At 40.6% G+C, this 26,226-nt stretch overlaps 1 protein-coding gene across 2 annotated transcripts in view; it reads left to right on the top strand.

Annotated features, from left to right (window-relative positions):
- UBE3B (ubiquitin protein ligase E3B) overlaps positions 1–26,226 on the top strand; it is a 60,073-nt gene that overhangs the window by 8,290 nt on the left and 25,557 nt on the right. For both annotated transcript variants that reach the window (XM_063088104.1, XM_063088103.1), the window contains exons 7-15: positions 7,221–7,317; positions 8,531–8,616; positions 9,726–9,808; positions 16,335–16,440; positions 16,751–16,871; positions 17,875–18,052; positions 19,654–19,817; positions 21,065–21,232; positions 24,972–25,143. In XM_063088104.1, coding sequence (XP_062944174.1) covers positions 7,221–7,317; positions 8,531–8,616; positions 9,726–9,808; positions 16,335–16,440; positions 16,751–16,871; positions 17,875–18,052; positions 19,654–19,817; positions 21,065–21,232; positions 24,972–25,143 — 1,175 coding nt within the window. The remainder of the gene's footprint in view (positions 1–7,220; positions 7,318–8,530; positions 8,617–9,725; positions 9,809–16,334; positions 16,441–16,750; positions 16,872–17,874; positions 18,053–19,653; positions 19,818–21,064; positions 21,233–24,971; positions 25,144–26,226) is intronic.

Below are 26,226 nucleotides of genomic sequence, written 5' to 3'. Positions count from 1 at the left end.
CCTGCAGGGGAAGGGGAAGCTCTGCAGAGACCACACGCTCTGCGGTGCCTCGGCCAGCAGCCCAGGCCAGAGTTCACGGAACAGGGAGGTGGAAGCTCAGCAGAGACCACACACCCTGCGGTACTGCCCCGTGATCCAGCAGCCCGGCAGAGTCCAAGCTGACCATAGAGGTGGCTCCGTGGAGAGGCCCAAGACCTGAGGCAACCACACACGTAAGGCACTAGTGGCCCACTGAGCAGTCACTGAGGTAGCCATACTAAATTGGCAACCACAGCAACATCTTAGTCAGTCAATAGTGTCAAACCTGTGGACTGTGAAACCCCCTGCCACAATGAATAAACATCAAAGAAAAGATACCAGAAATACGAAAAATCAAGAAAGTACACCACCAAAGGATAATAACTCTCAAGCTCTAGATCCTTTAGAACAAGAAGCCCTTGAAATGACTGAAAAGGAATTTCGAGTGATAATTCTAAGGAAACTGAATGAGATACAAGAAAACTCAGCTAGACATCATGACGAAATGAGGAAAAGTATACAAGACCCGAAAGAAGAAAGCTACAAGGAAATCAGTGCCCTGAAAAAAAATGTAGCAGAACTTGCCAAACTGAAGAAGTTATTCAGCGAAATAAAAAACACAATGGAGAGTTTAACCAGCAGGCTTGCAGAAGTTAAAGAGAGAACCTCTGAACTTGAAGATGGGCTGTTTGAAATAACACAAGCAGACCAAAAAATAGAAAAAAGAATCAAAGGCATTGAAGAAAATCTGAGAGAGATATCAGACAACCTTAAGCGCTCAAAAATCCGAGTCATGGGTATTCCAGAAGGGGAGGAAAAAGGAGATTGCATTGAAAACATATTCAACAAAATAGTGGCAGAAAACTTCCCAGGTATAGGAAAAATCACAGATCTTCAGATCCAGGAAGCTCAACGATCTCCAAACGTATTAAACCCAAAAAGGTCTTCTCCAAGACATGTTGTAGTCAAATTGGCAAAACTCAAAGACAAAGAATTTTAAAAGCTGCAAGAGAGAAGCGTCGAATCACCTATAAGGGAGCCCCAGTCAGACCAACATCAGACTTTTCATCACAAACCCTAAAAGCCAGAAAGGAATGGGATGATATATTCAAAATACTAAAAGACAAAGATTGCCAGCCAAGAATACTCTACCCTGCAAGGCTATCCTTCCGAAATGAAGGGCAAATAGTATATTTCTCAGACAAACAAAAACTGTGGGAGTTCACTACCACACGACCACCCTTACAAGAAATCCTCAAGGGAGTACTGGGTTTGGTTCCTGAAAAATAACTACCATTGCCATAAAAACCCAAGAAAAATCAAAACCCACTAGTATAATAAAAATGGCATTCCTGAAGAGAAAACAAACAAACAAAAAGGCTATCTACAACCTAAGGAACCAACAAACAGAAAACAAACAGTAAATCAGAAAGCAAAGAACAAAAGACACCTAAGACCACCAAACAATCAATAAAATGCTAGGAATAAGTCAACACTTTTCAATAACAACTCTTAATGTAAAAGGCTTAAATTCCCCAATCAAAAGACACAGACTGGCTCACTGGATTAAAAAGGAGGACCCAACTATATGCTGCCTTCAAGAGACCCACCTCACCCATAAAGACTCATAGACTAAGAGTGAAAGGATGGAAAAAGATTTACCATGCAAACAGAAAAGAAAAACGAGCTGGAGTAGCTATTCTTATATCTGACAAAACAGACTTTAAACTAAAAACCATTAAAAGAGACAATGAGGGACACTATGTAATGATAAAAGCACTGATCCATCAAGAAGACATAACAATCATAAATATGTACGCATCCAATGTTTGAGCAGCCAGATTTATAAAACAAACTCAGACCTAAAGAAAGAAATAGACACTAATACCATAATAGCAGGGGACCTGAACACCCCACTGTCAATATTGGACAGATCATCTAGGCAAAGAATTAGCAGAGAAACACAAGTTCTAAACAATACTATAGACCAATTGGAATTGGCAGATTTCTACAGATCATTCCATCCAACAACCTGAGAATATTCATTCTTCTCATCAGCACATGGATCATTCTCCAGGATAGATCACATATTAGGTCACAAATCAAGTCTCAGCAAATTCAAAAAAATTGGAATTATCCCATGTATTTTCTAAGACCACAATGGATTAAAACTAGAAATCAATAACAAACGAAATTCTGGAAACTCTACAAACACATGGAAATTAAACAGCATTCTACTTAATGACATATGGATCCAAGAAGAAATCAAGCAGGAAATCAAAAAATTTATTGAAACTAATGAAAATAATAATACATCATACCAAAACCTGTGGGATACTGCAAAAGCAGTATTAAGGGGGAAATTTATTGTATTAAATGCTCACCTCAGAAGAATGGAAAGATGGCAAGTAAACCAGCTAACACTTCACCTTAAAGATCTAAAAAAACAAGAACAATCCAAACCTAAAGTTAGCAGATGGAAAGAAATCATTAAGATCAGAGCAGAACTTAATGAAATTGAAACCCAAAAAACAATACAAAAGATCAATGAATCAAAAAGTTGGTTTTTTGAAAAGATAAATAAAATTGACAAACCATTAGCATGGCTAACAAAAAAAAAGAAGAGAGAAGATTCAAATAACAAAAATTAGAAATGAAAAAGGTGATATTACAACTGATTCATCTGAAATACAGGGAATCATTCGAGACTACTATAAACAACTATATGCCAACAAATTTGAAAATCTGGAGGAAATGGATAAATTTCTAGACACACACAAGTTCCCAAAACTGAGCCATGAAGACATAGAAAATCTGAATAGACCAATAACAATAAAGGAGATTGAAGCTGTTCTCAGAAGACTCCCAACAAAGAAAAGCCCAGGACCAGATGGATTCACAGCAGAATTTTACCAAACATTCAAAGAGGAATTGACACCAATTCTTTACAAACTATTCCAAAAGATTGAAACAGACGCAAATCTCCCAAACTCATTCTATGAAGCAAACATCATCCTGATACCAAAACCAGGTAAAGATATAACCAAAAAAGAAAACTACAGGCCAATATCCTTGATGAATATAGATGCAAAAGTCCTCACTAAAATACTAGCAAACAGAATACAGCAACACATACGTAAAATTATTCAACACGATCAAGTGGTATTCATCCCAGGGATGCAAGGTTGGTTCAACATACGCAAAGCAATAAATGTGATACACCATATTAATAAACTCAAACACAAGGACCATATGATCATCTCTATAGATGCTGAAAAAGCATTTGATAAAATTCAACACTGAAAAAGCATTTGATAAAATTCAACACTCATTCATGACAAAGACCCTCTATAAGTTAGGTATAGATGGAAAGTGTCTCAACATAATTAAAGCCATATATGATAAACCCACTGCCAATATCATCCTGAATGGGGAAAAGCTGAAAGCTTTTCCTTTAAGAACAGGAACTAGACAAGGATGCCCACTCTCATCACTCCTATTCAACATAGTGTTGGAAGTACTAGCCAGAGCAATCAGAGAAGGAAATAAAGGGCATCCAGATTGGAAAAGATGAAGTCAAACTGTCCCTGTTTGCAGATGATATGATCCTATTTATCGAACAGCCTAAAGCCTCTACAAAAAACTCTTGGAGTTGATAAATGATTTCAGCACAGTAGCAGGATACAAAATCAACACACAAAAATCAGTAGCATTTCTTTTCTCCAATAGTGAAAATGCGGAACGAGAAATCAAGAGAGCCTGCCCATTTACAATAGCCACCAAAAAAATAAAATACTTAGGAATTGAGTTAACCAAGGATGTGAAAAATCTCTATAATGAGAACTACAAACCACTGCTGAGAGACATTAGAGAGGATACAAGAAGATGGAAAGATATCCCATGCTCTTGGATTGGAAGAATCAACATAGTGAAAATGTCCATACTACCCAAAGTGATATACAAATTCAATGCGATCCCCATCAAAATTCCAATGACATTTTTCTCAGAAATGGAAAGAACTATCCAACATTTATATGGAATAACAAAAGACCACACATAGCCAAAGCAATGCTGAGCAAAAAACATAAAGCTGGAGGCATAACACTACCTGACTTTAAACTATACTACAAAGCTATAATAACCAAAACAGTATGGTACTGGCATAAAAACAGACACACTGATCAATGGAATAGAATAGAAAATCCAGAAATCAACCCAGACACCTACAGCCATCTTATCTTTGACAAAGGCACTGAGCCTATACACTGGGGAAGAGACTGCCTCTTTAGCAAATGGTGCTGGGAGAATTGGATATCGATATGCAGGAGAATGAAACTAGACCCATACCTTTCACCATACACTAAAGTCAACTCAAAATGGATTAAAGAATTAAATATACACCCTGAAACAATAAAACTTCTTAAAGAAAACAGGAGAAACACTTCAGGAAATAGGACTGGACACAGACTTCATGAATACCATCCCAAAAGCACGGGCAACCAAAGGAAAAATAAACAAATGGGATTATATCAAACTAAAAAGCTTCTGCACAGCAAAAGAAACAATTAAAAGAGTTAAAAGACAACCAACAGAGTGGGAGAAAATATTTGCAAAATATACATCTGACAAAGGATTAATATCCAGAATATACAAGGAACTCAAACAACTTTACAAGAAAAAAACAAGCAACCCAATTAAAAAATGGGCAAAAGAGCTAAGTAGGCATTTCTCTAAGGAAGATATACAAATGGCCAACAGACATATGAAAAAATGCTCAACATCACTCAGCATCCAGGAAATACAAATCAAAACTACACTGAGATACCATCTCTCCCCAATTAGGATGGCTAAAATCCAAAAGACTCTGAACGATAAATGCTGGCGAGGTTGCGGAGAAAAAGGAACTCTCATACATTGTTGGTGGGACTGCAAAATGGTGCAGCCTCTATGGAAAATGGTATGGAGGTTCCTCAAACAATTGCAGATAGATCTACCATATGACCCAGCTATCCCACTGCTGGGAATATACCCAGAGGAATGGAACTCATCAAGCTGAAGGTATACCTGTTCCCCAATGTTCATCGCAGCACTCTTTACAATAGCCAAGAGTTGGAACCAGCCCAAATGTCCATCATCGGATGAGTGGATACGGAAAATGTGGTACATCTACACAATGGAATACTTCTCAGGTATGAAAAGGAATGAAATACTGCCATTTGCAATAACATGGATGGACCTTGAGAGAATTATATTAAGTGAAACAAGTCAGGCACAGAAAGAGAAATACCACATGTTCTCACTTATTGGTGGGAGCTAAAAATAAATAAATAAATTCACACACACACACACACACACACACACACACACACCCACCCACCCACCCCCGGGGGGTGGGGGGGAAGAAGTCATAACAACTATGATTCCTTGAAGTTGATACAACAAGCAAACAGAAAGGACATTGTTGGGTGAGAGTGGGGAGAGGGAGGAGGGAGGGAGGTTTCGGTAATGGGCCACAATAATCAACCACATTGTATATCGACAAAATAAAATAAATAAATAAATACATACAATACATACATACAGGCTAAGCAAGAAAGAGAACATTTTGTTACAGAATACATGGCAGCTGGGAATGACTAGAGCCATGGGCTTCTGGATTCTTCCTTTTGTTCTTTTCTCTCATCTCTCCACCCTTTTATGGTCAACTTATCCCCTCGTGCTGTAGTCATGGCAGCCAGCAGTTCTGACTTCACATCCTTACTCTCTTGACCAAAGAGGAAAGGGAATCCTCCCTCATGAGTTCAAAAATCCAGGAGGACTGTTCAAGGCCCATTGGAGTCCTGGACTCATCTCAGAACCAATCACAGTGGTGAGAGGGATCAGGTACTGCCTCTGGCCCAGCTTGGTCCCGTGCCCACCCTTGTGTTATGATAATATGGAGAGGGGTGTAAGCGGACCAAACAGCAGCCACTTCCAGTTTGTAATAGGGAGGGAGTGGTTACAGGGACAGAGGTTTGGCAAGGACTCAGGCAGCAGCTGAGTGATGGAGCAAATGTCCCCAGAGACCCCTAGCAATCCATTTGTAGCCATCCTTCTTGGGATGCCCGTGAATGGCTCTTGGCTGCAACCCAGCCAAACCGCAAGCCAACAGCAAGCCACACCTGGCTTGTCAGGAGAAGTATTATGGCTCAGAGCAGTGGTCTTCACACCCAGGCCCTTGGAACCTTGGGGTTCCACTGAAATGCCTCAGGGCCAACCCTGCAGATTGTTCCCCTGCCTTCACTTGGGCCAGACACATCTTTTATTTGTTTCTGTGTCTGCATTCCACAATTGATTTCTCTTTGAGAGGAAGGTCTTCTACTTTGAAAAAATTTAAAAACCTTATGTGAAGAAACAGACATTAGGAGAAAAGAACACTGGATCTGGAGCCAGGAAGATCTGAAATTTAGTCCTGATTCTGCCGCTGATTTCCCATGTGGCCTTGCACAAATCACTTCCCCTCTCTTCTTCTCTGTAAGTTTAGGGATTTGAACTTGAATGGTCTCCAGGTTCCCTTCCAGGTGTACGTGCTATAGTGTCTCAGTCTAGAAAGCAGTACCTTTGCCTGACTTACTCTTGAGAAACAATAAACAATCATCATAATTATAACAATAGGCAACATTACATGCAGTTATCTATGTGCCAGGCACTGTGCTTGGCACCGTTCTTGGCACCTGTGTGCATTAATCCATTTATTCCTTACAACACCTCTATGAGGAAAGCATTGTTACTATCCCTAGTCAGTAAGTGAGGAAACTAAGGCACAGACAGATTAAGAAACTTGCCAAGATTACACAGCTAGTAAGTGGTAAAGAAGTCTGAGCCCAGAGTTCCTGCTGTGCCCAGTTTCTGCTCTGTTGCTGCAGTATTCATACAGACAGACATATATGTACATATAGCAAGACAACCCTTGTCATCTTGTTTCCCAGGAATTCTCCATTCCTAGGAACATTTGATTCCATGGTTAAGCACTAATGTGCCGAAATCCTTGTCATTTAACTCCTAATGTGTCATTCCCCATTAAAAAAAAGAATGAAGGCTTACTTATAATCCTGACTCATTTATTTGAGTCTGAGTGCTCTAAGAAAAATTGTAAATTGGATGCTCCATAGTCTGAGATCAGAGTCTGTGTGTCTTAATCTTAATCTTTTTATTGTTTCCAGCCTGAAATCTTACAAGACTCCAGACTTATCACACTGTACCTCACGATGCTTGTCACCTTCACAGACACTTCAACATGGAAAATTCTTCGGGGAAAAGGTCTGTGGGACTTGCTTCAAAATCTGTCTTAACTGGCATTTCCATAGAGAGCTTGGGGGATCTTTTCTCCTTTGTAAGAAGTATTTGTGCCACCACAAGTCTCAGGGAAGGCTTAAGATGTTCTTGGTACTTTTCATCAGACTGCATTGTTGCATCCAGAGTATGTTCAATGTTGTATGTTACACTCTCCCCTCCTTTGAATTTATGATCTCATTTTTTATAACTTCCACAGCAGCTCAGCCTCCAAATGATGTCACTTAAGTGTTGTTGTTTCATTTGGAGAATCATTAGGCAGCAAGTAATTCTATTTTGCTCATAAAATTTACCTTTTAAAGCTATCTCCTTCCCTGAAAATTGTCCTTAGCCTTATATGTTTCATTTCATTTCATTTATCCATTTAATGAATAGCCTTCTATGTGCCAGATACCATGCTAGGCACTGGAGATACAATGATGAGCAAAACAAAAGGTACTTCTCTTCGGGGACTTTGGGTGCTCCCTTCTTCAAAGAGCTTAGGGGGGTGGAGGGAAATAAACATTAAGTAGAAGTTACTCATAAATATATAAGATAACACGAGTATGGTTAAGTGCTCAGAAGGAAGAATACAAGAGAAATGAGGATGGTCAGTGAGACCAGGGAGGCCTTGCTTGGTCTGGGGTTCAAGCTTTCCTAAAGAAGTGGTGTCTGAGCAAAAAGCTGGAGGGAGACTTGAAGTTCACAGAGTGAGGAGGAAGGACAAAACTGTGAAAGCAGAGGAAACCGTGTGCGCAGACACTTCAGGCCAATGGGGAGGGCTTACTGTAAGCATTACCCTGCACTCTGGGAGGGATCTAAAACTTACTGAGTTCTGGGCCCTGCCAGGAAGCTCATGTCCCAGTGGGGAGAGGAAGCAACCATGGAGAATAAAAAGTGCTAGCCCCTAGGAGTGAATTAGAAAAGTGCTGCATGAGCTCAGATGCCAGAGCCATTGCTTCTGGCTAGGGGAATGATACTCATCACTCAAGAGGTAACACTTGAGCCAGGCTTCCAGGAGAGATAGGATTCCAGATATGCAGTGCCTCCCTGTACCCTGGTACCAGATGAAAGGGAATGGGAAGGCAAGCCAGAGTGTCTTATTCCCTTATGGCTTTGGGCCTGGGGCATAATTTTCTATCCCACATAAATAGGTCACATTATGGAAGATTTTTTTTTCTCAAATTTTTTCTTCATTTAGGTGAGAGTCTTCGACCAGCCATGAACCACATTTGTGCAAATATAATGGGACATCTCAACCAGCATGGATTTTATTCTGTGCTGCAGGTCTGTGACCCAGTCCCCTAATATGTGACCTTCTGACTCTCTAACCCCTGAACTTGGATTTTTTACATTCGGTTTTGGCATTTGGTGCTTTCCTCCCAGAAATACCCTTTGCAGGAAGAGCTTACTGCCCAGTGTCCTCTTTTCCCTCCCCCTGCCTTGGTTTACTTGTGGTTCAGATAAAGGGAGAACAGTGGCCCTGGGATCCCTTTATTGCTCTGCACTTTTGGCTACAAGGGTAATCCAGTCTCTTGAAATTTAAACTCAGGGGGCCGGCCTGTGGCTCACTCGGGAGAGTGCGGTGCTGATAACACCAGGGCCACGGGTTCGGATCCTATATAGGGATGGCCAGTTAGCTCACTGGGTGAGCGTGGTGCTGACAACACCAAGTCAAGGGTTAAGATCCCCTTACCGGTCATCTTTTTAAAAAAAAGAAAGAAAGAAAGAAATTTAAACTCAGGAAGGAGGCCTCGGGGGTTGTTCCCCCAGGTTTCTTCTTGGTTGGTGGCCAAAATGATATTTCCAGCTCTGTGTCCTCAAACAGCCTCTGTTCACGATGCATCTTATCGTGCCAGTTCCTACCTCCCAGGAATTGTCAGCAGCCTAATTGCTGTTTAAAAGTACTTTAGAATTCTTGAGTTTGAGAAGTGACATTAATTTAGCTCTTCTTTCTGCCTGGTGCCATGATGGGCTATTTCCTGATTTGGTTTCATTTTCTCCTTACGACAAGCCTGTGAGGTGGGGTGATGGCAAAAGGTGGTATTACCAATAGTTTATCTCAGTAAAGGAAGGTTCTACTTGACAGTATAACTGAACTGCTTCTCAAATAATATGGTATCTTGAAATTTTAAGTCTGGGGTTCTTTTTAATCAGCTGTTAATTTTTTTAGCTGTTTATTATTTAAAGACTTCTAAACATAAAATTTAAAGTGGGGAGAGAGTGGTAGAATGAACCTCCACATCCAATACTATTCTTCCCCTTCATTTTTTGAAAACATTCCAATACAGCTTTTTTACCTGAAGCACTCATTTTACTTTTTTGCTGCTTTTTTACAAATGCAAACAAATATAAAATTGGTATCATCCCATAACCAGTTAAAATGTTCTTTTCAGGTATTGCTAACCCATGGACTGGCAAGACCCCGGCCTTGTCTGTCCAAAGGCACTCTAACAGCAGCCTTTTCCCTAGCATTGCGGTAAGTAAAAAACTATGGCTGAGGTGTTGGCATGTTTCTGAATGCTTCTTCCTCTTGGTATTAGGTATAGACTTGCAGTTTGTCAGAATTCATGGGTAGTGTTGTTCTTAGTGAAAGTGATACATTTGTGACTGCTTAGATTTTTTTCATGGCCTTGAATCTGTACCCCTGAATATGCTTTCATTCTGCCAGTGGCCAAGATGTAATCATTTTTCCTTTTGAATTTTTAATTGACAAAATAGAGGAAACCTAAGAGCTGGAGGAGGCCCAGCAAAGGGCAGGATCAAAGGATTATGGGACTAGTGTCATGAACACAGGTTTAAAAATGTTAGAGGGGCTGACTGGTTAGCTTAGATGGTTAGAGTGCAGTCTTATAACACCAAAGTCATGGGTTCAGATCCCCATACCAGCCAGCCAACAAAAAAAATAAAATAAAATGTTAGAATTTGGGGGACCAGAGAGGATGTGATATTTGTATTCACTTAGTTTGGAGATGTAAAGAACATAAGAAGCTAGATATTTCCTTTCAGAAATTACACCTGTAATTCTGAGAACTGCTAAATGTAAAAAGCTGTGCCTGTGGGGCTGGCCGGTTAGCCCAGGTGATTAGAGCCTGTGGCTGATAACACCAGCATCCAGGGTTTGATCCCTATACTGGCCAGCCACCAAAAAAAAAAAAAAAAGAGAGAGAAGCTCTGCATGTTAATGGGTTCACAACATTCTTAAACTGTCGAGGGGAACACTAACTTGGGGTGATATTAATAAGAGCTTCTCGAAGAAAGAATGTCATGGTCAAACCAGCTTGGTAGAAGCTCCCTGCTCTGCCCCCTCTGGCTAATCCACAGTGCACCTCAGTGCTGAAAGCTCTGAGAAGTCTTGTGGTGGTAGCAAGACCCCTTGGGCTTGTTTAGCCTGATGTTGGCCCACATATCTGAGCATAGAATACCCCCGCCTCATTTTTGGATAATGGAGCATGTCTATTAATATCTCATAGAATCATTTTCCATGGAACACCAATTTGGAAAATGATGGTCTAAAGCATGGGTTGGCAAATTTTTTATAAGGGCTAGGAAGTAAATATTTTCAGCTCTATTTCGGGTGCCATAAACCTCTGTCACAACCACTCTGCCACTACAGTGCAAAAGCAGCCATAGACAACACATACACAAATGAGCATGGCTATGTTCCAATAAAACTTTCATCAGAAAAATAGGCAGTGGTCTGAATTTGGCCTGTGGAGTGTACTTTACTGACCCTGGTCTAGACTGTGCTTTCTACTAACCACTAGTCATATGGGACTGTTTAAAAATAAATTAATTAAAATTAAATAAAATTAAGAATTCATTTCCTTAGTCGCATTAGCCACATTTCAAGTGCTCAGTGGCCACATGTGACCAGTGACAACTGTATTAGACAACACAAATATAGAGCATTTCCATCATCACAAAAAGTTTAATGGACAAGACTGGTTTAGAGCAGTTCTGTCCAATGGAAATATGAGAGTCATATTAAAAAGCCAAAAGAAAGGGGAAATTAAATTTAATGATATATTTTATTTAAACCTATGTATCCAAAATATTATCATTTTTTCATCTAATCAATATTTAAAATTTTTATTTTAATTAAAATTAAATAATATATTTCATTTCTCTTTTCATACTGAGTCTTCACAAACTGCTGGTATGTATTTTATACTTACAGCATATCTGAATTCAGACCAGCCACATTTTAAGTGCTTAGTAGCCACATGTAGCTGGTGGCTGCTATATTATAGTGCATACCTCTAGAGGCTAGACCCTCGTGATGGAGGAACAGGATCCAACCAGTTACACTATCATTAGTTACAAAAGTAGAACAAATTATCTAGTAAACAATTGTACCTTCGTTTCATACTTTGAGAGAAGTTACATGAGTCGTATTAATGAGCCATAACATCTAAGGACAAACAGGTTTTGCCAGAAACCTAAGATACAGATTCAGTGCATCTCCGTTTCTGAGTCACATTGTAGGGCAGCTCTTTCCAGCAACATCACCCACTCTCCTCCATCAGAGGAAGTGAAGGGTTATCAGGCTGAGGCCTGAGCCCAGGAGCCCGGGAGCCCAGGAGCAGCTCTGCCCCTCCTGCAACTCTGGAGAATAAGATCTAGGAGCACCTTGCCTTTCTTCCCTTTCTAGCATCCCTTCCTTGCTTTAGTGTGGTTGTAATTCACAGTGTCATTCACCAAGCATGGTCATATCTACTCATTCCATCAGGTTTCTTCTCCTTTAAGAATATAACAACATTTATCATTCTATGTACAGTTGACCCTCCATATCCATGGATTCCTCATCCCTGGATTCAGCCAAACTCAGATTGGAAAAAAACAATAAAAAATAACAATATAACAGTAAAAAATAATACAAATTAAAAAATACTGTATAACAATTATTTACATAGCATTTACATTGTATCAAGTATTGTAGGTAATCTAGAGATGATTTAAAGTATACGGGAGAGGGCTGGCCCGTGGCTCACTCGGGAGAGTGCGGTGCTGAGAACACCAAGGCCCCGGGTTCGGATCCCATATACGGATGGCCGGTTCGCTCACTGGCTGAGCGTGGTGCTGACAACACCAAGTCAAGGGTTAAGATCCCCTTACCGGTCATCTTTAAAAAAAAAAAAAAAGTATACGGGAGAATGTGTATAGGTTAAGCATCCTGAATTTTGGTATCCACGGCAGGTCCTGGAACCAATCTCTCACAGATACTGAGGGACAACTGTATTAGATCCTGTTGAACCACTTGTTAAGGCCATATTACTCTAAAGCCTTTTTCCTAAACAGTGTACTTTTCCCCCACTCTGAGTATTTGTATATAACTGAACATTAGCAGGACAATTTAAAACAAGATATTTCAGTGGTTGCATCATACAGGAATATAGTGAGTCTATAAAATCATCAATGGTATGTTTAGACATTATCACCAAATCCTGAAATATGAATAGCTAACAATCATGGGCCACACATAAGACTTCTGCACACATTAACTGACGCCTGGCCACATTCTCTTATCTCCATTTTGTAGATGAGGAAGCTAAGACCCAGAGAATTTAAGCCATTTGCTCTGAGTCACATGGCAGGGAGTGGACAGACCAGGAATTAAACCCAGGCCATCTGACTCCAGAGCCCACATTCTTTACTCCTTATTCCTTACACTTGCCTCACGTATCAGACACATTTTTTGTATTCTAAGAATAATACTTATTTCTTGAATAAATGTCATGTGGGAGCCTTCCAAAACTCTCCTGTTCCTCAGACCACCACAGCATTTGTTATCTGGGCCCTTGTTTGCCCAGGTGCATAGTCATGCACCACCCACTAGCCCTGGTTTCTGTTCTTCCCACGTGCCTGCCCAGCTCCCTGCATACACCATGAACTCTGTTGGCAGGGACGGTTCATCAACCTCTTTTACCCTCCCCCTACCATGTCTAGCCCTGTTAAATGTACTAGCAGTACGTTTATAGACTTTGTTGCCAAGGGGCTTAAGTGCAACAACAAGTAGTCTAAAGAAAGATTCCGAGGACCTCATGCTGTGAAAGCAGGTAATAGGAAATTGAGGGAAACATGTGGGAGTGTTTGGTGTGTGTGAGATCTTCTCAGACAGGACTCATGCATGGCAGCCCTGCAGTCCATAAGGCGTTCGTTCTCCAGTACTTCGCTCCTGGTCAGTCAGGCTATCACTTGGGGGTGTGGCCCAGGATGGAATCCTTAGGGTCCCAGGAGAGACCCCAGACAAGGCGCTGGCCTTTTGTATCCCTATCATGATGCAAATGTGAAGTGACTATTATAGCTTCACTGTCATTCTCTTGTGGTATGCTTTTCTTTTGTCTAGAGAATTGTTTAGTCCTGTTTTAAACCTCTTTGTAACATACAGAAAATAACTTGATTCTCTTTTTAAAATTTCGCCAACACAGATCAGTGAGATTAGTTTGGTTGGTCAGTCTCATTTGGACAAGTGGTTAACATAGGCACTGATATTTTGAGCATTTCAGCCTTATAAAATTTTCTTGTCTCAAAAATGGTATCCTGAAAGTAAAAGTTTGTAATAGGAATTCTGATGTTCTAAATACCAGTAACATATCCACTAATTGCTGTTGGAACACATTAGCTAGAAGAAATCATTTTTCCCCTATAAGTTCTCATTATCTTTTTTTCTATACAGCCTCTGGGTGTTTGTTTTTAAATAGCAACTTTATTGAAGTAATTTACATATCATATGTTTCACTCATTTAAAGTGTACAATTTTATGGTTTTAATATATTCACTGAGTTGTACAACCATCACCACCATCTATTCCAGAACATTTTCATCACCCCAAAAAGAAACTCCATACCCATTAGCTGTCACTCTCCTTTCCTCCTCTCCCCAAAGCCCCTGACAACAACTAATCTACTTTTTGTCTCTTTGAATTTTCCTGTTCTGGACATGTCAATATAAATGGAATTGTATAATATGAGGTCTTTTGTTACTGGCTTCTTTCACTTTATATAATGTGTTCAAGGTTCATCCATGATATAGAATGAATCAGTATTTCGTTCTTTTTATGGCCAAAAATAATCCGTTGTATGTATCTACCACATTTGTGTTGTTTCCACTTTTTTTCTATTATGAATAGTGCTGCTATGAACATTTATGTACAAGTTTTTGTGTGAAAGTATGTTTTCATTTCTCTTAGGTATATTCGTAGGAGTGGAATTTCTGGGTTATATGGTGTATTAGTTGGCTTCTGTTGCTTATAACGAAATACCTGAAACTGAGTGATTTGTAAAGGAAACGAAATTTATTGCTTACAGTTTCTCGGGCTGGGAAGTCCAAAATCCATCTGGTGGTGGTGACAGTGACCCAGGAGTCTCACATTGTGAGATGGTGGAAGCAGAGAGAGACAGTTCCTCATGCACTGTCCTTTTAAAGCCCTCAGAACCATGCTCATAACCACCATTTTTAAGCTATTTACTACAGCATGGTCCTACAATCACCTCACCTCTTCAAGACCCCACCTTTCAATTACCATAATAGGATTTCCCACCCTCAGCAGTTACAGTGAGGATAAAGCTTCAGTGAAGTTGGTGGGCATCCACTCTACAGCATATGGTAGCTCTGTGCCAAACTGCTTTCTAAAGTGACTGCACCATCTTACATTCCCCCTAGTACTGAATGAGGGTTCCAGATTCTCCACATCCTTGCCAATGCTTGTCACTTGTCTTTTTGATTATAGCCATCCTAGTGGGTGTGAAGTGGTATCCCAAGTCACAATTCCCTTATGGCTAATGATGTTGACCATCTTTTCATGTACTTATTAACCATTTGTTGTTGTTGTTGTTTAGAGAATGTTTATTTAGATCATTTGCCCATTTTTTAATTGGGTTGTCATTTACTGTTGAGTTGTATGAGTTCTTTATATGTTCTGGATACAGGTCTCTTATCAGATATATGTTTTGCAAATATTTCCTTCATGGGTTGTCTTTTCACTTTCTTGATGGTGTCTTTTAAAGCACCAGAATTTTTAATTTTGATGAAGTCCAGTTTATCAGTTTTTCCTTTAGTTGCTTATGCTTTTGGTGTCCTATCTCAGAGGTCATTGCCTAACCCAAGGTCACAAAGATTCACTCCTGTGATTTCTTCTAAGAGTTTTATTGTTTATTTATAAAATTAGCATTGAGGTCTTTGATCTATTTTGTATATGGTGTGAGGTAGGGGTCATTTTCTTATTTTAATATTTATCTCTTTCTGATTATGGAAGTAATATGTGCTTATTGTAGAAAACCTGGATAAAGCAGAAAAAAAAATTCTCATGATTCTACAACCCAGAGATACATTGTTAACTTTTTTTTTTTTTTTCAGCTGGCCAGTATGAGGATCTGAACCCTTCACTGTGGGGTTATGAAACCAAGCTCTAACAAACCAAACTAACTGGCCAGCCTTACTAACATTTTTTTGAATTTTTCTTCCCAGTCTTTTATTTATTTATATATATTTATGTGTTTTTGTATATGTTTTAAAATGTTAATATCATAATATATGTGTGTGTGTGTGTGTGTTTTAAATAAACTGCTTAATTCAAGTATGAGTTATTAGTGAGTTATATGCCATAGTGAGCACACCTGGGTAAGCACACTGGATCAAGAAATAGAACAAAAGGACCAGCACTCCAGAAGCCTCTCATTTCTCCCTCCCTATCACAAGCCCCTCCTCCTCTCCCATGTATATAGTTTTTTATTCTGTTTTTAAGTTTATTATAGCATAAGCATTTTCTCATGTCAGTGAAACTTCAGAACTGATTTTTCATAGCTGCACAATACTGCATCATATGATTGTACTGCCATTGACTTAGTCATTCCTCTACCACGTATCCTCATTTTCAGCCTTTAGTTTTCCTCAAAGGCCTGTGAACCATAATTTTTAGGGATTTGAGAGCACTGGTTGGGTTGCTGTTTAGTTCCAGGTGTACATGCAGACCTCTCTGAATAAGGTGATCTGTCTGTGTCTAGCCCTGTGATTGCTGCACAATATTCAGACAATCTGATTCGTCCCTTCCTGGTCCACATCATGTCCGTGCCTGCTCTTACGATTCATCTGCGCACAGTGACCCCTGAGGTAAGTGGGCTCCTAAGTTCCCCCTAAAAAACCAATTCTGCTATTGCTTTTCTTCTCAGAAATTAGAAGATTTCTAAAATGTTTCTCTGCTAATTCCTACCCCTTCCCCTGATTTTTCTTCTTGAGCAGTAGCTACCATAGACACACTCGAGTTAGCCATCCAAAGAAGCAGTCTCATCTTTGTTTTCTTCTTGGCGATTGGTAGCATGTTCCCCATACCTAGAGAGTGGTCTGCAAGTGATCATGGTCATGCTGTAGTAGGAAATTCTTCCCGTCAATTTCTGCTTTAACTGTCTGCAATTGTTTGTAGCGCCTCACTGTTTTAGAATCTCATGACTTGCTTCGTAAATTCATCGTATTTTTGAGAGACGAAGATCGATGCCGTGACGTATGTGAGAGTTTAGAAGGATGCCATACACTTTGTCTAATGGGTGAGTATCTGTGGCTGCAGTGTGATCATGTCCTGGCCATCAGGGAAAACCTGAGAGTGTTTTGCTTTTCACCCTTCTATAGATCATAAGCTGTTTTTACTAACAATTGGAAGTGCTTATAATAAAAAATATATATATTCAGATAGACAATTTAAAATAGACGTGTAAAATTTAAAATCATTTGGAAAATATACCAACCTGGCAAGCTAGTTGAGTGACTGTAAATGAATGTTAAATTTCAGCACTTAGCTTCCTGTTGGCCAAGGAAAAAATGAAAATGGGGGTAGTGTTGCCTGGGTAATTCTTATCTCAAGACAAAAGGGAGGGAGCAGGTGGGTAGGGCTTAGATCAGAGTAGGCCCGCCTCTCCTGTTCTATGATGTTTTCATTATAGATGAAGAAAGCGTTTCCGGATAGACGTTTTTGAAAACAGTGGAGGCACATTTTTTTTATTGCCTAATAAAAAGAAATTTATTTTAGATAGAAAAACATTCTTGGGGTTAAACTTTAGGAGAAGCTTATGGTAAGAGTTTTCACACAAGTGATTTGAAATAACTTTGATGAACATCGAATAACAGTGATTTCCTAGTATTCAAATATTCTTTACATGGTCATTTCTTATGTTGATCCTTGAGTCTTAAATGTTAATATTAAAATATGCAAACTAAATATGTACCTGTGTGTGCCTGACATTTTACGTATTACTTCATATAAGCCTCACATGGAGAGTGGGGGTCATTATTCCAGTCTAATAGATGAGAAAACAGATTCAAGAGGTGGGTTGAGGATCACGCAGCTTGTTTGTAGAATAGCCAGGATTTGAAGTCAAGTCGGCCTATTTCTTACCCCTGCACTGCACTGCAGCCCCCAGCACTGACTGGTGCTTCTCACGTAGAATTTTTTTTATGCACATATGACGTGCTACCTGAACCACAGAGAGCAGGGCTGGGAGGCACCAAAGCATCTCTGTGTGGGCCCATTTACTCAGCCTTCTCTCTCTGTAGGCAATCTCCTACACTTGGGCTCCCTCAGCCCCAGAGTATTAGAGGAGGAGACGGATGGGTTTGTCAGTTTGCTCACCCAGATGCTGTGCTACTGTCAGAAGTACGTGTCCCAGAAGAAATCCAACCTGACCCACTGGCACCCTGTCCTTGGCTGGTTCTCCCAATCTGTGGACTATGGGTGAGTCCTGGAGGCAAATCAATCACTGTCTTTCCTGCCTTCTCCTGCCTTCTTCCCCACCATCTCCCCCTTCTTCCTTCTTTCATTCTTTCAGCTTCTGTTGTTTTGTTTCTTATTACAAATATAATATGTATTTATTGTCTAAAATATACATAGATAAGACCAAAAGAGAATAAAAACTATCCCATAATCCTACCACCCAAGGACAACCTGTGTAAACATCCTTTCAGTCTTTTTCTTATCTACAAATACAGAAATGAGATCATATTATTTTTGTATTGTTATCTTTTAATCAATTATGAACCTTATCTATCAACATTATCTTTTCTTCAATATTACTTTTATTGATTGCCTAGACTACCATATTTTGCAGAGGCTAAAACTTGACGAATGATTCAAAGGAAATAGAAGTCACCCCAGATCCTTTTCAAAAGGTGGAATATAAATTTTAAAAATTTTAATTAAGAATTCAAAAATATTAGAAACCCTAGGCCAGAAAAACAGGGATCAAGTAAGGCAACATCATGCATTTGAAATGTGTACTCTGAGCTGAAATGAAGCTGTCTCTGGAGCCTCAGCTATAATGCCTAGCTGTTTTCCTGTTCAGATATCTGCCTAAAGCATGGGCTTCCTGGCACGTGCCCTTACAGCAGAAAACTGAAGGCCGGGGAAGGAAATCCCAGATTTGCACCCTTCTCCTCTGTGCCTGAGTGACATCTTTAGGCCCTTTCCATTTAGAAAGACTCATTGCCAGAGGACGACCCTCCCCCAGTGTGACCCCCTAGCCTAAAGAGGATGGAGCATATGTTGGGAGGCAGGACGGGGCAGTACAGCACCTTAGTGGACAGCCTGGTCCCAGCTCTACTGCCTCTTCTCTGAGGAACTCTGGACAACTCACTTTGCCTTGGTTTCCTCATCTGAAATGGGATGATTTTCATAGCCCCTCTGATAGGCTTCTCTCGAGGGATTGAATGAGACGATGTGTTTAAAGGCCTGTCAGTAGCTGGTGGTGGCTGTTATCACTGTGATGATCCATTGGGGAGCCAGTGTGGGGTCTTGAGGCGGGGTTGATGACAGCAGGTTTCAGGAATAGGAGTGGTGCTGGGGGTACAGCACGGAGTCAGGAGCCCCTGGAGGTGAGGAAACACTAAGGAAAGCAGGTGAGTCATCTAGATTTGTGGGCCACCCCTGCAGGATATCTGCAAGAAGGAAGGCAACACAGCAAACATGAACTAGCTTTTGTGGGCTGTGGTAAACAGATGAAATTAGGATGGAGAACAGATAGAGGGTGTCTCCAAGACAACTGACATGTAGAGCCTGGTGACCTAGGGGAGGCAGTAACACTGCTGGTAGCACAGGAAGTTTGGGTGGAGCAACAGACCAGATCAAGAGTCAGTGCCTTCAACATACCAGGCCTTCAGTGACAATTTGTTGGTTCTATTTTTCTTTCTTTTTTTTTTTTTTTTTCTTATTCTTGCTCTGTTGAATGCTAGGCCATAGCTTCACCTCCAAGTGGAAGGCCCATTAGGAGCTGAGTGGGCTGTTCCTGGCCTTGCATCAGGGGGAACTGACACACCTGGTCTCTTCCTGCTCTCTCCTAGCCTTAACGAGTCAATACACTTAATCACCAAACAGCTGCAGTTCCTGTGGGGGGTGCCTCTGATCCGGATCTTCTTTAATGACATCCTGAGCAAGAAGCTGCTGGAGAACCAGGAGCTGGCCCACACGCAGCCAGCGTCCCCACAGAATGTGCTTCCAGTGAAGAGTGAGTGACCGGAGCAGGCCTGACACCAGGGCTCCACTTAGCTGAAATGCAGCTTCTGATTCTTCCTGTGTGGATTCTCTACTCTGTCTGTGGGCCTTATGACACCAAGTTCATGGGTTCGGATTCCCATATTGGCTTAGTCACCAAAAAAGAAAAATTTCTCCACTCTGTCTGTGGGATGCTCTAACTTCTTCCACAGAGATTTTGAGGCTGCTTAGTCAAGTTCACATTTAGGAAAACAGTGACAGAAATCCATAGGAATAGAAAACAAAGACTGGGGAAATAGAAATAGGTGAACAAAATCCAGATCATGTCATCCAGGGATACATGTCCCATGAGGCCACTGTGGCTATCACTGAACTTCAGTTTGGCTGTGCACTTTCTTGTAGCCAAAATGAAAAGGGATTTGTGTACCCTGTCTTCTCAATTCCAGGAAGAAGACCTGTGTCTTAGGGGAAGTAGAGCTTTTCTAAGTTCTTAATCATAAAATAAATCTCTCAGGTGAGGCTTCTTATAAAGCCACTGAGACAGTCCAGGCTAGCATCTCAGCAGCATCCCTACTATAGGATCAGTAATGGGTTCCATGGAAAGGTTTCTTGTTGCCCACACTGACAAATGGTGAGGAAGTGCCAATAACACCTAATTCAGTAGAGTTACATGCCTGTGGCAGATTTTCTGTTTCAGAGTGGCTTTTCTTCTGCCACTCAGTGTGTTGGAAAGTTCTGTCTTGTAGCTAGCATAGGCTCAGCAAATGTAACTTTGGCAGGATAGAAATAGAAGGGTTTAAAACAAAAATAGAATACCATTTAAAACCAAATATCAGTACTTGAAATTGTCCCTGCTTTACTTCACTCTAAAAGCCCAGAGAATTGACTTAGCTGGACCTCCTGCCTTTGCTCTTCTTCCCTTAGTGTAGTGCTCTGAATTTTTACCTTTGTGGGTTCTGAGATTAGGTGATACAGTGAGAGAATCTCATGTAAGATTTGAATATGCGTGGCTTATTCTGAGAAGTTTTCCGACATTTGGAAGAGGTCTTTGGGATGCACCTAAAAACCTATTGTAAATGTTGTTTGTTTTTTTTTTTTTTTAATTTATCCCAGAGAAATGTTTTGAATCAAAGCAGCATCCCCACTGTCTGGCCCTGGCTATAAATTCAGAGGTGTATTGAAATGGTTTTCTCTTTACAGAGTGAAATTGGGCAGATGGCTGAACTTTTGCTTTTTCATTTCTTGTTATCTCCATGCCAGGTCTCCTAAAGCGTGCATTTCAGAAATCTGCATCAGTCCGGAATATTCTCAGGCCTGTGGGGGGTAAACGCGTCGACTCTGCAGAAGTCCAGAAGGTTTGCAATATCTGTGTCCTCTACCAGACCTCATTGACAACTCTCACCCAGATCCGTCTACAGATACTCACAGGTTTGGAGTCCCAAAGCATATTCCTCCATCTCTCAAATTTGGCAGACAATTTTTCTCAGAAAAAATTGATTTTTTTTTTCTGGCTAATTATGGAGTACAATTTACTTTTAAAAAGCTGTTATTTTGGGCCAACCCCATGGCGCACTTGGGAGAGTGTGGCGCTGGGAGCGCAGCAGCGCTCCCGCCGTGGGTTCGGATCCTATATAGGGATGGCCGGTGCGCTCACTGGCTAAGTGCGGTGCGGCCGGTCACAAAAAAGATTAAAAAAAAATAAGAAGTTGTTATTTTTTCTGAATAGAAAACTAGAAAAGATAGTGAAGCAGGAAAAAGAAAATTTACACAAAACTTAATCCTGCAGTGCAAAGATAACCATCTGTGCCTGAATGTACTACAAATATATATATATTTAAATTGAAATATATAGTTTTATCCTTTCTCTTCCATTTATCATAAGCATTTTATCAAAAATTCTTCAAAAACCTCCTTTTTATTGGCTGCTTATATTCCATTGTATTGATGTGACCAACATTTTCCTTTTTAGCTGAGCAAGGAAGAAAGTCCCCTCTGTGAGCACAGAATTGGGCATCAAGGGCTTAAAGTTGCAGCTCAGGAGTTGTATGAATTGGTATTATGAGCACAAAGGGTCTTTGTATACCATGAAGCAATTTACTACATAAAGGATTAAAAACTTCTCAACTGCATCTTACTTTTTTTAAAACCATAAATTGTTGCTGCTTTTCTCTTTCACGCATATTTATTCATCCTTTAGATATTTATGGAGCACATACATGTGCCAGGCACTGATGATGCAGAGGCGAACCAGACAGCCAAGTCTCTGTTCCCAGGGGATTATATTCTAGTATTGGGAGACCAATAATAAGCAAGCAGAATAGATTTAATATAGTCATGGGCACTATGAAGATGGCAATTATGAGAGACAACATTGGCTTGGACTAGAGCAGGGTTTCTCAGCCTTAGCATTGTTAACATTTGGGCTGGATAACTCTTTGTTGTGAGGGGCTGTCTTGTGTATTATAGGATATTTAGCAGCCCCTGGCCCCTACTCATAGATGCTAGTAGCACTTCCCCCAACCCACATTGTGATAGCCAATCATGGCCAAATGCCCCCTGAGGGACATAATAATTTCTGGTTGAGAGCCATTGGCCTAGCATCGTAGTGGTGATGATGGAAGTGGGAGGATTTTGGATGTCTTTTGGAGGTACTCAATGGGTCTTACTGGTGGATTGCATTGGGGGGCATGAGTATTAATGGTTTTAAAGACAATACCAGGCTTTTGGCCTGAGCAGCTGGGTGGATAATGGCACCATTTGTTGAGCTGGGGAAGACCAGTTGGGGTGAGGCCTATGGGAAATAGAGAGTTCTGTTGTGGCTGTGACAAGTATATAAAGTGCCATCTGCGCATACAGGTGGAGGTGTTCAACAGGCCTTTGCATGCACTCTGCGGGGTGGGGGGTGGGACAGGTGGCATCAGCAAAGGGATAGAGTGTAAAGGCTTGGCCTTGGGCCTGGCGCAGTTTCCTGAAAATGAGAGCAGAGGGAGGAGAGAAGGGGTAACACCACACTGAAGCACCCCAGCAACTGAGGGTTTGGGGAGCATACTAGATGAGAAGATTCTGAGGTTACAACCTGTGTCCAGCTTTTTAAGATGAGCTCACATTTAAGCTCACTTTCCCAGGTGCAAGAATCCAAAAATAAGGTTTTTTTCCAACCTGAAAATACACACATTTAAGGATGAAGATAAACTAGTCCAAAGTGTATATATGATAGTTATAGTTTAACTATGCACATATGAAATTAGATTATAGAAAATAACATTTGTTTCAAAACTACCACTGTTTTTCTACTCACAGTTTACAAAGCGTCTTTGCTTGTGCTCCTCATGCCCCTGATGGTACTGGAGCCACTGCTGGTCCTTTAGCACAGCTTTCCTGAGTCCATCATCTTCATTTCTATCTAAATTGCTTGGGATGCAGCCCTTATTGGATTGGTGTATGATGCTATAAATGTTTTTGTCTACACTGTGAGTCCCATTCATATACCACAAGGACAGCTGCTTTTTTTCTTTTGTCCTACAGGAATATATTTGTGATCTCCATAATATAACTATTTACTCTTTTTTAACCTGTTTTTAGATTGTGAGAGATATGCATTCTTGGTGTGGATAATGTAACATATACTAGTTATGACCTGAGCACCTATATAACCACCAACCAGGTCAAGAAACTCTTGCTGTTTAAAGACTTTTTAATCCTCCACATTCTCCTACCCTTGACAGTGTACGGTCAAGCCTTTAGGAATAATAACTAAATTGGTGTTACATTTGTTTGCCTCCTTTACTGTTCTTTCACTTCACCCTCTAAGCACCCATAAGTAGCATTGAGATCCCTAGGCTACTGTATCCTTCACGAACATTTCTTTGCTCAAAATCAAATAATTCAGAGTACCGTATAAAATGATAGATACTTTAAGGGCTCAAATGCGTGACCATGGGAAATCGAGAGTTCTGTTGTGACTGTGAAGAGTGTCAGGTGCCTGCTGGGCATACAGGCAGAGGTGTTCAGCAGGCCTTTGAGTGCACTCTGGGGTTGGGGGAGCATCAACAGAGGGATGGAGTATAAAGGCTTGCCCTTGGGCCTAGGATAGGTTCCCTAAAGGGTGACTTCCCCTTTTCTGAGGAACACAACTTACTGTATATTCAGTGACACATGGAACTTTACAACCAGACTTTCTAAGTCAGTAGCTGCATTATTAGACTTAAAATATACCAGTGATGTAGCCTGAGTGTCTGAGGCCTTGTAGCCTTCAGGAAGCAGACTTAGAATGCTCTCTGCGTCACCTTTTGCATCCCCAGGGTTAAATTGTTGTGTAACACTTCAGAGTATCTCTGCCCTGGCCAGCCGTTCATTGCTTTCCCATTTTTAACATAGGTAGAATAACAGAAGATGAGAGGAAAGCTTTGATTAGTATGGATGAGCCTGCCAGATGATTTAAAGCAGGAATCAGCTGACTACAGCTTGTGGGCCAAATCCAGCTCACCACTTGTTTTTGTAAATAAACTTTTAATGGAACACGCCAAATCCATTCATTTACCTATTGTCAATGGCTGCTTTCTTGCTACAGTGGTAGCAATGAGTAGTTGTGACAGAGACCATCTGGTTCACAAAGCCTAAAAATATTTACTTTCCAGCCCTTTCCAGAAAAAAATTGCTGATCTCTGATTTAAAACAAAGATGCTAAGTCAAACAGACTAGAGTTAGGGGCCGGCCTGTGGCTTACTCAGAGTGCGGTGCTGATAACACGAAGTCAAGGGTTAAGATCCCCTTACCGGTCATCTTTTAAAAAAAAAAACAAACAGACTAGAGTTATATTCTTAGACCCTGATACTTATTGGCTATGTTATTTTGAGTCAATTAAATAACCGCTCTGTGTTTCAATTTGTTCCCTTATTAAATGGAGATAACTGGGCTTGAGAAGGTGGAAAGAAGAAAATTCATGCAAAGTGCTTAAAATGGTATCTGGCACATAGTAAGCACCCATTAAATATTAGCTGTTATTGTCATGGGAATAATGCTTTTCTTAATAATTGTACTTTCTTTCTGTCCTGCACATTAAATGTTCAGTAATAGGTTTAGGTGTTTTGTTTTCCCAGTAGATAGGAGAAATAACAGATCAGTTGGAGCCCCCACCTGAAGCTCCGATTTCTCTATCCTTTTCCAGGTCTCACTTACCTTGATGACCTGCTGCCCAAACTGTGGGCCTTTATATGTGAGCTGGGGCCCCACGGAGGGTTAAAGCTCTTCTTGGAATGCCTGAACAATGACACCGAAGAGTCCAAGCAGCTCTTGGCCATGCTGATGCTGTTCTGTGACTGCTCCCGGCATCTTATCACGTAGGTTGACTGCTATGAGACTGAATACCTTTCCTAGAATTTGGAGAGACCAAATCACAGTGCCAGTAAGGAAGTAATTGCTGATGTGATTATGGCATACATTTGGGCCTGTGTGGCAGGGTCATTATAAGAATTAGGCAAGGAAATATTTACAGAGTGGGTGCCATGCCATAGGTGTTGAGCAATTGATAGTTCCCATCCTTTCAGGGGAGCTGGATCAGTACCACTGAGTGTGGGCTTTGGGGTGTCCTGGGAATGGGTTCAAATCACAGCTCAGCCATTTACTTACTGTGCTAGATAAATTTTTGGAAAATTCGAGAGCCAGGGTGCAAAGCCTGGCTCAGCCACTTAATGAGACACCATAGGCAAGGGATCAAGGGATTCAACCTCTCTGAGACACAGGATCCTCATCTATAAATGGGAATAACAATAGCACCTACCTTTTAGGCACATAATAAGGATTAAAAGATAATCAGTGCAAAGTACTTAGTAAAGTCCCTAGCACATAGGAAGAGCTTAATACTTGTTGACTATTATTCTTATTACTGTCCAGCTAAACCTGGGCAAGTTGCTTAACCTTTCTGACCTTCACTTTCCTTATTAATAGAATGGAGAAACTATTACCAATCTGATAGAGAGTAAATGAGAAAAGGAATGTCAAGTACTCAGTATAGTGCCTGGCACAGAGTGGGAAATGAACAAATGTTAGTCCGGTCACTTGCTTTGTTTTTTAGGTTTAGTGAACAGTTGGAGGCGAGAGCAGAGGTCTGTAGTGGCTGGTAAAGATATCCTTACTTGCTTGGGAAAGGGTAACCCAAGAGTGAGTCTAAAGTGTACAGAACGGTTTAAGATATTTTCAGATAGAGCTGTGTCTATGAATGAATTCTTCATTCATTCATTTATTCATTCACTCACAAATTCTTATCAAATACATACTAAGTGCCACTACATGTGGAATAAGATTCCACAGCTTTCCTCAGTAAACACACTTTTGGTTAAGATTCCTTAATATTCAGGCATGAATAAGGCATGAATTCAGGTTTGAATTAAGCGAGTGTCTCAGTCAGGTCTTTATGAATAAGA

The sequence above is a fragment of the Cynocephalus volans genome, chromosome 2, assembly GCF_027409185.1.
Source record: "Cynocephalus volans isolate mCynVol1 chromosome 2, mCynVol1.pri, whole genome shotgun sequence".
Taxonomy (NCBI): domain Eukaryota; kingdom Metazoa; phylum Chordata; class Mammalia; order Dermoptera; family Cynocephalidae; genus Cynocephalus; species Cynocephalus volans.
Note: the sequence above shows the minus strand (reverse complement) of the source record. Positions and strands in the feature narration are given on the sequence as shown.